At 37.4% G+C, this 12286-nt stretch overlaps 2 protein-coding genes across 5 annotated transcripts; one reads left to right on the forward strand and one right to left on the reverse strand.

Moving 5' to 3' along the window:
- The first annotated feature begins 5943 nt into the window (after nt 1–5943).
- LOC137829927 (histone H1.2) lies at nt 5944–6860 on the forward strand. The gene is made up of 2 exons (XM_068636950.2): nt 5944–6111; nt 6202–6860. The coding sequence occupies exons 1-2, from the start codon at nt 6034–6036 to the stop codon at nt 6694–6696; spliced, it is 573 nt and encodes a 190-aa protein (XP_068493051.1). The 5' UTR covers nt 5944–6033; the 3' UTR covers nt 6697–6860.
- A 939-nt stretch (nt 6861–7799) lies between these two features.
- On the reverse strand, nt 7800–11777 carry LOC137829928 (protein WVD2-like 3). 4 transcript variants are annotated; one of them, XM_068636953.2, is made up of 8 exons: nt 11533–11777; nt 10728–10867; nt 9901–10372; nt 9252–9337; nt 8948–9038; nt 8790–8861; nt 8481–8591; nt 7800–8335 (listed from the first exon to the last, which is right to left on the reverse strand). In XM_068636953.2, exons 3-8 carry the CDS (start codon nt 10366–10368, stop codon nt 8039–8041), a joined length of 1125 nt encoding a protein of 374 aa, XP_068493054.1. In that variant the 5' UTR covers nt 10369–10372; nt 10728–10867; nt 11533–11777; the 3' UTR covers nt 7800–8038. The 4 variants fall into 4 exon arrangements, with proteins under 4 accessions (XP_068493054.1, XP_068493056.1, XP_068493052.1 ...); XM_068636955.2 differs by having other exon boundaries at nt 11263–11543; XM_068636951.2 differs by lacking the exon at nt 10728–10867.
- Between the last annotated feature and the right edge of the window lie 509 nt (nt 11778–12286).

The raw sequence follows: 12286 nt of genomic DNA on the forward strand, positions 1-12286 counted from the left end.
TTGTGAAAACATACATTTGTGTGAGAGAGTGAACACCAAAGTGAAAACAGTGTGAGTTAGAGTGATCTAGAGGAAAAATGGGATTATTATTGGAATCAACCTTAACAGTGTTATTATTTTTGCTAGGTGAGATGGTGACCAATAAAGAATAAGAATCAAGGGTGGACTCTTTGGAGAAACTGGTGGCAGATTCCCAAGAAGCAATCCAAAAATCTTTACAATGTTTACAACAGGTTGTTTAAGGTTTAATTTCTTCCATGTCTGCTAGGGCATTTTACAGCAACTTCCGTCTTCTTCTTGTACAAATTAAGAACTTGTCAAGAATTCTTTTTCGATGTTTGATAGAACCCAATTCCATTTTCCATCATTTGATGGATCCGATTTTCGATATTAGAGGGCCAAAGTGGAGCAATTTTTCAAATTGTAGAACACCCCACTACAGTAAAGAGCAAGATTATTGTTGCTTTCCATGGAGGGCAAGGCTTTTGCATGACAACGTCATTACATTAAGACTTTTGATTTCCTGTTAAGAAGTGGGCTTTAAGCCTAACTCAACCTCATAAAACTGGCTCAATGAGATGAGGTTTGCACCCACTTATATACTATGAAAGGCTCTAATTTCTAGTCGATGTGGGATTTCCAACACACCCCCTCACGCCGAGCCTACCAACTCATGCGTGGAGATATATGTTATGGGTGGTTCGATAACGACCCGATGGCGGGTGGCCTGATAAACCCAACAAATACTCGCTAGGATAGGCTCGAAATGGCTCAGATACCATGTTAAGAAGTGCGCTTTATGCCTAACTCAACCTCATAAAACCGGCTCAATGAGGTGGGTTTGCACCCACTTATATACTATGAAAGACTCTAATCTCTAGTCGATGTGGGATTTCCAACACGCAAGCTTATACTACACCTCTTCCAAACCAAACTCACGCATGTCAAATATCGACCGACCCTGATTTATGGCACAAGCGCCTCGGACATCCTTCTCCGGCGTGTCTACAACTTGTATCTTCCTTACTACCTATCCCTATCAGTAAAAATCTCATTCTCATTCATAATAATTGTAGTATTTGTCCCAAAGCTAAACAGACAAGGCTACCCTTTCCTTTAAGTACAATAAAATCTCATTCTCCATTTAATCTATTGCATTGTGACATTTGGGGTCCTCATAAAACCCCAACTCATTTTGGAAAACGTTTTTTTCTCACTATAGTCGATGACTATACTAGATGTACTTGGCTATTTCTTATGAATCACAAATCTGAAACCCAACACCTCTTAGAGTCATTCATTACATTTGCACAAAATCAATTTTTGGCATCTATTAAAACCATACCATACGCGTTGACAACGGACTGAAATTTATTTCAATGTATGATTTTTTTCTCAAAAAAGGTATTGAATGTCAACGCACTTGCGTCTACACTCCTCAACAAAATGGAGTAGTAGAACACAAACATAGACATGTTTTAAACACAGCACGAGCCCTCATATTTCAGTCCAATTTACCATTAGAATTTTGGGGAGAATGCGTTTTAACCGTCACATATATCATTAATCGCTTGCCCTCACCTTTACTGAAAAATAAATCACCTTTTGAGCTACTATATAATCAACCACCTTCACTTTCTCACCTAAAAACTTTTGGTTGCCTCTGTTACGCAACTGTTGTTTCACCTAAGCAAAAATTTGATCCGCGCGCCCGACAATGCATCTTCGTTGGTTATCCTCACAGTCAAAAAGCATACAAATTATTTGATATAGATGCAGACACTTTTTTTACAAGTCGGGATGTCATCTTCCATGAAAGTGTTTTCCCATTCTGCCAACAGTCTCAGACAGAATCCTCACCTCCATTACAAGGTATTTTGCCCACTATTGACATTGACTTACCCACTCCTGTCCAACATTCACTCGATCAACCTTCTTCTCTTACTCATCACAATGCACCCATTACCAAACCTTCTCCAACCGACCTTCCTGTTCGACGATCCAGTCGCACATCAACCCCACCTTCTTGGCTTCAAGACTACGTAACGGGATCCCAAGCCAATCATTCGACCACTGCCCAAGACCGACCGAATGGAACCAGGTATCCTATGCATCATTTTCTTTCTAATTCACGGTTTTCTTCTGCACATAGTGCATATCTTGCTAACATCAGAGCCACCAAAGAACCTGACACTTATGCTCAAGCTATCCTTTATCCAAATTAGCAAAAAGCAATGGACGAAGAGAGAAACCCACTGGGCAGAAACCCATCGGATGCAAATGGGTCTATAAAATAAAGTACAACTCAGATAGTAGCGTCGACAGATATAAGGCACGCCTTGTCGCAAAGGGGTACACTTAGATTGAAGGTGTCGACTATTCTGAAACTTTTTCACCAACAGCAAAATTAACAACTTTGAGGTGTCTCCTCACCATTGCAGCCGTCAGAAATTGGTTTATTCATGAGCTAGATGTGAAAAATGCCTTCTTACATGACACAATGCATGAAATTATTTACATGGACTTGCCACCCGGGCATCATCGACAGGGGAGAACATTGTATGTCGACTCAACAAATCCCTTTATGGTCTCAAACAAGCATCTCGAACATGGTTTTCAACATTTTCTCATGTGATTAAATCTGTAGGATTTCAACCGTCCAAGACAGATTACTCTCTATTCACAAGAGAGAATAACTCATCATTTATTGCCCTTTTGATTTATGTGGATGATATTCTTTTGAAAGGAAATGATTTGACAGAAATTTAGCGTGTTAAAGATTGTCTATTACAACAATTTCACATTAAAGATCTTGGAGACCTAAAATATTTTCTAGGGATTGAATTTTCCGGTTCCAAAACTGGTATTTACATGTCCGAAAGAAAATATGCGTTTGATATTTTGCAGGATACGGGACTCACAGATGCTCGTCCAGACAAATTTCTAGGGGTGGCAAAGCGGGTTGGCCCGCCCCGCTTTGACCCGCCCCGCTTTGGCCGCAAAATGCGGGCCGGGTTGGCCCGCCCCGCAAAAATAATGCGGGCCAGTTTTCGTGACTCGCCCCGCGTGCGGGCTGACCCGCATAACTTTTACAAATAAAAAAAAATAAAAATTATATATAGATGTAATATGAGAATGGTGGAAGTTTAAGGAGGAAGGGATTAAATCTGGAGGAAGACGGCGGTGGAGGGCGACGGTCGCAGATGGTGGTGTTGGCGGTGGACGACGATGGTCGCAGTATGGTGGTGTTTGCGATGGAGAGAAGGAATCGAGAGGAAGAATGACAGCGGTTGGCGGTGGAGGACGGCGGAAACGGTGTCGTTTGCTTCGCAGTGGTAGTCGATCGCAGGTGCCGCTCGTGGTAGTCGCATATGTTGTTGGTATTTTAGGGTTTCAATTGAATGTGATTTGGGGGAAAAAAAGGCACCAGCACAGCAGCATCAACTCAACACATGCGGACCCCTAATGCACACAGAACTTCGTAAGCGGGTTGGCAGGTCAGCCCGCCCCGCCCCGTCGTAAGCCCGCACGGGCCGCGGGTTATGCGGGGCGGGCTTAAGTGGGTTGGCGGGTCAGAAAAGGGAACCCACCCCGCGTTTTTTGGTGCGGGCTGCGGGCCGGCCCGCGCGGCCCGCCCCGTTTTGCCACCCCTACAAATTTCCAATGGAACAATACCTAAAACTCACACCAGACGATGGAGAGTGAGTCGCCTGATATACCTCACAGTTACTTGGCCTGACATAACATTTTCGGTTCGGACCCTAAGTCAATATATACAGGAGGATCCATGCCGCAATTCGAGTTCTAAAGTACATCAAAGGATCATCAGGACAAGGATTGTTATTGCCATCCGAAAACAATCTGACATTGACAGCTTATTGCGACTCAGACTGGGGAGGTTGTCAGACAACTCGGAGATCAGTATCTGGGTATTGCATTTTTCTTGGTTCTTCTATTATCTCATGGAAGTCAAAAAAACAAACAAACGTATCAAGATCATCAGCGGAAGCAGAATACCGCGTGATGACCAATATTTGTTTGGAGATAGTTTGGTTGCAATATCTCTTGCAGGATTTAAAGGTGTCATGTAACTTGCCAACTCAACTTTTATGTGATAATCAAGCGACATTACATATAGTAGCAAACCCAGTATTTCATGAACGCACAAAACACATTGAGATAGACTGTCACCTTCTGCGAGAAAAATTACAAGCTGAGATAATCAGTCCTTCATGTGTACCGACACAGTATCAGCTCGCAAATATATTTTTACAAAGGCATTGGGCAAGGAACGGTTTTTGACGCTACGACACAAGTTGGGGGTTCACGATCTTCACCTACCAACTTGAGGGGAAGTATTAAGGAAATAATAATTATCAATTATCAAATTATATGCAATTATTGTATGCAATATTGTACGATATTGTACCCAATTATATGCAATTAATTTAATAATGATAGAATCTCATGATTAGTATTCCTACCTAATTAGATTGTAATTTGGAAAGTAAGAAACATCTTTTTTTTTTTTTTTATCATTTTCTTATAGTTCCTATTTCTTTGAAACCTTATAGGAATCCTCATAACCAGAAAAAATGAATTTGAAAGACAAATAAAACAATTGTTATCAACTGGATTTATTAGAGAGAGTTCTCGTTGTTATGTTTCTCCCTTGATTTTGGTTAAAAAGAAAGATGGTTCTTGGTGTTGTTGGACTTATTTCAGAAAACTGAATGCTATGACTATTAAAAATAAGTTTCCTACACCCTTGATTGATGATCTCTTGGATGAATTGTATGGGGCTACTTATTTTTCAAAGTTAGACGTAAGAAGTGGATACAATCGGGTTAGAATGCATCCATCAGATATTTATAAAATAACTTTTAGGACTCATAGTGGTTTGTATGAGTGGGTAATTTTGCCTTTTGGGCTTAGTAACGCCCCTGCTATATTTCAAAATCTTATGAATGATATTTTCGACCTTATTTAAGGAAATTCATATTGATTTTCTTTGATGATATATTAATTTATACTAAGACTTGGACAAACTATATTACATGCATTGACATAACTTTGACCATATTACACAATCATGTTTTATTTTTGAATAAAAAGAAATGTAGTTTCGGAAAGACACATGTATATTATTTGGAACATCAAATTTTTATGCAAGGAGTCCTTGGACTTTTTCCTTTTTTTAATATGTTTTTATTTAAATTAGTGAAATTAAAGTTATTTTTTAAAAAACTTATATTTCTCATTGCAATTAATTTAAATTTTTTTTTTAAAACTAAAATTATTTGTATTAATATTTCATTATGTAGTTTTATTTAAATTTAAGGATAAGATGAAATTTTTACTTAATTTTATAATTTAAAAATTATTTTTAAATAGCTATGAAACTTTTTAAAAAGAAATATAGAAAATATCTATTGATATGAATATATATACTCAAAAATACAAAAAGAAATTAAAGTATTTTTTACAGAAAACCTGTACCTCTAACCCATTGTAATCCAAAATAGGGATTTCACCGAACCAATGAAGTTGAATCTTAAAAATGTGTGTGCACAATTAAACGGGTTGCTAAATAATAACACTGTTTTGAATTAAGAAATTGAATTAAGAATCAGAAATAGGTGATAGTTGCAAAGCTAAGGGTAGGAGAAAACAAAAAATGAAAAAATGTTACTAAAATCCATGTAAAAATCACATGTTATTTGACAATGAAAATCACAGAAAAACACACGCACTCCCCAAAAACTAAAAGCCAATAGGTTAAGCGCTGCGGATCCATGTGCCTCCGCTGACTTAAAATAATAACCGTAGAATAGTAACGAATCCAAAGGTGTAGATTTAAACAAAGCAAAACAGAGGGGATCCGTGTGAACCTCCTTTCCACCAATCAGAGTTTACGATTTTCCTCTCTCACCACTCTATATAAATGTCTTTCCACACCCAATCTTCCCTCATCCATATTCTAGCTATCTCTTTTCACAACCGTTATTTGCTACTTCTAGAATCAGTGCAGCCATGTCCACCGCCGCGCAAACCAGAGTCAAGAAAACAGCGGCCACCAAGAAGCCCCTCTCCCATCCTACCTTTGCCGTGGTATTTTCCGATGACTTTTTCAATTCAATTCATTGCGCTCTTGTTCTATTCTAGTTTTCTTAATTGTTTGTTTGCATTTGTGTGTTGAAGATGATAACGGAGGCCATTGCGAGTCTGAAGGAGAGAACTGGGTCCAGCCAATATGCGATAACGAAATTCATTGAAGGAAAGCACAAGGAGTTGCCTCCTACCTACAAGAAACTTGTTCTCCTTCATCTCAAGAAGTCTGTTGCTGCTGGCAAGCTTGTCAAGGTCAAAAACTCCTTCAAACTTGCACCCACCAAATCTGCACCCACCAAACCTGCCCCGGTTAAGGCTACTATTGCTGTTCCTAAAAAGCCTAAGTCTGTTGCCAAACCCACCGCCAAGGCCGCCACCAAGTCCAAGGCTGCTCCTAAGAAGAAGGCTGTTGCTAAGCCCAAATCTAAGACTGCTGCCGCAGCTGCCAAGCCTGCTAAGGCAGCAGCCAAGAAGGTTGTTGCCAAGTCTGCCAAGAAGACTCCTGTAAAAGCCGTGAAGAAGGCCAAGAGTGTGGTAAAGAAACCCAAGAGTGTGAAATCTCCGGCCAAGAAGGCCAAGAAGTGAAGGAAGCAGAGTGGGGTGGATTTTGATTTGATGTTATAGTGTTATCTATTTCAGATGGATTCCTAGTATAGGTGGATATATTGTTAGGAAGAAAGAGTATTTGATGTAAATTCCTTTGTTAGAAAGAGTTCTTGTTTGCATTGAATACAGTTCTTGATTATTCACTTCTTAGTTTCTTTTATAAATTGGATTCAAATTTTCATTTTATTGTCATTGCCGTTGCTCCTTATAGAGTTTCTAGAGGTAAATTGTGTTGTGATAAGAAAATGTTTGTGAATTGAAAGAATTCTCTCAATTCATCTTATACTGTGAACATCAATTGAAAGAGTAGTTTGAAAACTCTACTATATCTATAGCAATTTGCTGCAGTTGTTATTTTTATTATTAAATGTGATCACCTTTGATTTAAGGTGTTTTGTTGTGGTAGGAAATTAATCTGGTGAGAAGTGCATGAGCTTCTGTGGTTTCTATTGAAAGTGGCTAAATTGATTAATCTGGTGAGAGACGCATGACCTTCTGAGTGCAAGGACTGAGCAATAGTATGATTTACAGACAAGTGGGCTATTGAATTTGTAGCCTATCCTGTTTACTTAGCAGTTTTGAAAATCAAATCTTTATAATTTTGATAAAGAATACAAGTTACTTAGTTTTTTTAATTCTTAATGTATCACTGTCTGGAAGTATGTTTTTTCTGTAAACTTATTTGTTTTAATGTTTTTTTTATCTATAATCCATATTAACTACTTTTTTTAATAGTCTAATATCGATTTCTAATTTGAAACTTGATGTGTTCACAAAAGAATTCTAATCAGAGCCATAATTTTATAGAATAAGCAATGATCCTATATTAATTTAAGTGTGACAAATTTACAATATGTAGTATCATGAAAGCTTAAATTTGTGCAAATAAAAAAGAGTGAAGTTATTAGTTATTCACCTTTTTTAAGGATATTCTCTCTAATAACTTGGAATAGTAATACTTATCTAAATTCAAACACGTATTTTTGTTTAATTTTTCTTCCAAATAGTACGTAGTCTCTGTTTGAAACTACAAAAGTAACAGAGTAGAACACATAAGAAGTGAAGAAGAAGAAAACAAAATGTGAAACACTGAGGCACCCCTGATGGTAGTCCTTGAGAAAGCTAATTATATTTAAAACGGGTGGACCAGTCTGTGGGGAAAATTCATACATTGGTACAAAACATATTACATCAATAACTCTCATCAGTATATAGGAAGACATAATAAGGTGTAGCAATATAAGTTACAAAACATATACACCGCAAGTCACAAGAGTCAGTCCGGGTGAAAAGAAAATTAAGCCTTTTTTGGTCTCAGCGGTCATGATTGAACTGAAATGTCTGGATTTGCGCGATCTGTGATGTTGGGAGGAGCCGTTTTTGTTTCCTTATCCACTTTGGATCGTTCTTTGGGTTTGCAAACGCCGTTGTTGTTGCTGTTGCTATTGCGTCGAATGTTGTTTTTGTGAGGGAAAGGGGCATTGGAACCACTCTTGATGTGACCTCCACCTCCTGTGCTGTGACGCGCACGACTACAAGCTTCAGGAGATGCGTTCACAGTATCCCCAAAGCTCCTTCTCCGACTTAGTTTTGGTGATTTTGGTCGAGTCAGTGGCAGCTGTAACTCACCAAACCAAACCCAATTCAAACATTTTTCCAACAAAAAGGCTCCAAATTCAAAGAAACAAAAATACTGTTATCCATCCCTTTATTTCAGAAATTCTTATTCTAGTTTAAAATTAATAGATTAGAGGTCAAATTACCTTCTTTAATTCAGTCTTAGGGGGAGGCCCTTCATAGTAGAAACTTGGTACTGGATTTGCTTTGATTACCAAATTCCTTCTCAACTGCTTGATGGCTGCTTCTTGCTCTTCCTATCATTAATAATTAATGACAAGTTATTTTACCAATTCAATTCGCAAAACGCAACATGGGAGGATAAACATAAAACAAGCTTATAAAACAAGCTTTGGTAAAAGGTATGAGGGTGATGTTTCTAGTCCGAAGAGGAACAGAAAGATAAGAATGTTTAAATAACAGTGTGTCATGCAACTACAAGATAAAAGCAGTACCTTTATCCTTGCCTCATACTCGTTTTTCTCTTCTCGGAGAGCTCGATGCTTCTCCTCCAACTTCATATAAAACTGGATGCATAAAATAACAATATCAGCATGGAACAATCCTGTGTTTTAAAATATATACAAGAGTCAACTTGTCAGTAAATCAATACCTCCCTCCGTTTCTCTGCACGTTCGGAGCATCTAAATGTAGGGGCTGAACCGAGAGTTACCTTAGATCTGGCTGTGCGCATAGACATAGCACTAGTATTTTTGGTCAAGGAACATTTGATAAAGTAACACCAGTATTGTTTGGATGGTTTCAAAATAAGAAAATAATCTCACTAAAATCCATAATGTTATAAATGTTTTAGACTCTACAAGTATGAAGTGTGACAAGCCAAAAGATTCTTCTACTGTAGGTAAAACTTGCTCTGTTAACAATAAACCATAAAAAATTCCATGTTTAGAGGATACGAGGAAGCAACAGACCAATTGTCCTCATCATCAAAGTTCTTCTTATCACGTTGCAACGGCTTGCTTGATGAAAAAGGTGAGTTTGGCTGAAAAAATGGATTTTTTTTGTTAGTTACTCAAACAAAGAAACAAACGAATACACATGTGCAACTGCAAAGCATCGCGGCCAACGTCAAAACATATAGATAGGAAGACTATTAACAAAAAACCTTAACAAATTAGCAATGCTTACAGAATAAACCATTCATGTATTTCTTTGCCATGGTATTTTGAGCTTCCAAGATCGAACAGATTTGAAATTGATCTGATACTTTTGTATGTCTCAAATTTTTAATCCCATAAATTATCTTCATTTCATGCTTTAAAAATTCCTTTGGCAAGCTTTCTTGTTTAAATGACAGAGGGTTGAGAAACTAAACCTGTCTAAGAAACATACTCGCACAAACAAAGCATGCCTTAAAAACAAAATGAAGATCCTAGTTCTGTAATTCTAAGTAAAACTGGAAACAACCTATTAATAACATATATGCATAACATTCACTAGGTTTATCACACGTCCTTGGTTAAGTTATATGAGTACGTATGAATTGAAGTGGTTCATGCTTCAACATCAACGTGTGATGGCATAACAACAAGGACCATCAATTACCTGTGAATTCTTTGATGAGATAGGTGAGTGCATGTTATCAGTGTTCGGTGACAAATTCAGACTAGTTGCATCAGGTTCAGTATCAACATTCTGTGTGTGAGATTCATGCTTTTCAGTAACCAGATCAGTTGGATGTGTAACAAAGTGACTAGTATGCTCTTTTCCAGCAGGCGGGCTAAACTCAATACTGTCACCCATTTTGAGCACTTCAGAATTCTCAATCTCCTCCTCTGGCAAGTCAGTATTACAGTTCGTTGTTTTGGCACTCAAAACAGCCATCTTCTCATTGCCTTTCTCCACAAAAGAATTACCTTTGGTATCCTTTACCTCATGGTCCTTTGCCTGAGCCTTAGCTGCTGCCATTTTAGGAGAAATGCATACATTATCATTAGAACTACCATAGGAAGCTGGTAGTACACCATTTGGCTTCTTGTCCACAACTTGCATTCCTGTAACTTCTCTCCCCATGGTGCTGCAGGATATAATTTACAGGATGAGTAACACAAGACTCAGACAAAGATTAATGTAGAAATTTCATCTATCAGCACTAAAAATTGAAGAAATACTACACAATGAAAACAGAGTTAAGCCACCCCATAAACCAAACAAAAAGTTACTTCATATGTTTAAGGTGAGTTTAGAACACTGTCCTGTAAATGAAGTTAAAAGATTAAGGGATTAGTTAAATATCCTTATACAGATTAAAGAAATAGTAAACAAAAGCTACTTCTTCTGTTATAAACAGATCCAGTAGAGCACCCAGTTCAAAAATAAAAGGTTCACATGAATAGATTCATTAGAATTAGCAATTTTGAAAATTTCATCACCCGCTCTGTAACCTCCAAATTCTGAGCTAATTATTTTCCATTTTAGAAAAGAAAAAAACTTCTCATCCTCAACGCGCTTTGACGTAGAACGAGAGAAAACGGCAAGAGGAGCCTTTTCAAGGTATGATTCTCCGGCATAACTGCATAGTTTTCAGAAGTACGCACTAAAATTTCATATAAGAAGCTAAAATGAAAATTAGAAAGCTACTCCAATATGATCTTCAAAATAAAGTGAATGAAAGATAAAAAAAAAAACAACGTTTCCCTTTGTCTGGAAGAACAGAAACAAAGTCGCAAAAGGACTAATTCGAACAAGTAAATTCACCAGTAACATGTGTGATGAGTCAGTAGAGAAACCAGAAAATTAAAGCTTTTGGAAAAGAAAAAGAAATTACATAAACCCAGCAAGTGAAGGAATCAACCGAAGAAATAACAACAGTTAAAATAAAGAAATAAATAGAAAAGGAAAAAAGGAAATCTAATTCCACTTTTGACCCAATATTCACATCCCCATTTTGAAAAGGAAAAGGCTCACAGTTGGCGGTGAAAGAAGATGAGGTTCTCAGGAGCTAGCTAGCACTGGGGAGTATCAAAATCAACGAATCAGACGAAAGATCAAAGAAAGGAAAAGCCCACATCACAAATCAAAAAAACAAGCAGAGGAGAGTGGAAATGGCAGATAAATCTGTCCACAGTAGCGCGAAGCAGAGTTAGGTGCAACAGAGATCGACACCCACATTGTAAAGCAAAAAAAAACCGTAGAACGGGAACAGAGTCAGCAAAGAATGAGAGAAATGTAGCTTACAGTTGTGGCCTGATCTCACGAGATCTCCTTCTACTTCTTCTTCCTCTTTCTTCCTTCTTTCCTCTCTCTCTTCTCTCTCTCTCTTTGCGTGTGTGTCTCTGGTTGTGTGCTTGTTTTGTTTTATTTCGTTGTGGGTGGGTGCCAAATACAAAGAAAGTCCAAAATTTATGTTTCAATAATATTCTTTTGCTTTATCAAAAACCTCCTTTCTCTTTTTTATTCTCACTCTCCTCCTGTTTGTGTTTATGTTCCTTCCATGGTTTAAGATTATTTATAGATGATCTTTTCTGGTTTTTAACGCCGATTTTTCACCGTGGCACTTTTCTCCGTTGCTTGTAGGAACCGAGCATTAACGGCGTTTAAGTGAGAGTGTGGTTAAAGTCAAATGAAAATGAAAATGTAGAGTAAAAGGAAGACGAATGATTCAGTCATCCAACAGATAAGGTATATGCTTTGGTCTTATAGATATGCCTAAATATAGCCAAACAATTATAGACTACTACACCAATTTCTCCACACAAATAATACACAACCCTTTCCTTTTTTTTCCTACATCAAAAATGCATTTTTCCACACTTAATCACCTTCATCATTTTTTTTTACTTGGGAACAAACACCTAATTACTTATATGGTTACTGTCCACTTTATCATTAGACATTGTGTTTATTAGTGAAAAAGGTACACAATCACAATTTTACATTTGATTAACATTAGTTGTTTGTGTTTTTACACAGTGTTAATAATGATGTTGTA

The sequence above is a fragment of the Phaseolus vulgaris genome, chromosome 7 (assembly GCF_051622355.1).
Source record: "Phaseolus vulgaris cultivar YP4 chromosome 7, ASM5162235v1, whole genome shotgun sequence".
In the NCBI taxonomy this organism is placed as follows: domain Eukaryota; kingdom Viridiplantae; phylum Streptophyta; class Magnoliopsida; order Fabales; family Fabaceae; genus Phaseolus; species Phaseolus vulgaris.

Coding starts and splice junctions, on each gene's coding strand:
- LOC137829928 (XM_068636951.2), bottom strand. CDS start 10,368: ATGGGGAGAGAAGTTACAGGAATGCAAGTTGTGGACAAGAAGCCAAAT. Junction 8,862..8,947: donor GTGCAGAGAAACGGAGGGAG/GTATTGATTTAC, acceptor TTATGCATCCAG/TTTTATATGAAGTTGGAGGA. Junction 8,336..8,480: donor CTAAGACTGAATTAAAGAAG/GTAATTTGACCT, acceptor GGTGAGTTACAG/CTGCCACTGACTCGACCAAA.
- LOC137829927 (XM_068636950.2), top strand. CDS start 6,034: ATGTCCACCGCCGCGCAAACCAGAGTCAAGAAAACAGCGGCCACCAAG. Junction 6,112..6,201: donor CCCATCCTACCTTTGCCGTG/GTATTTTCCGAT, acceptor TGTGTGTTGAAG/ATGATAACGGAGGCCATTGC.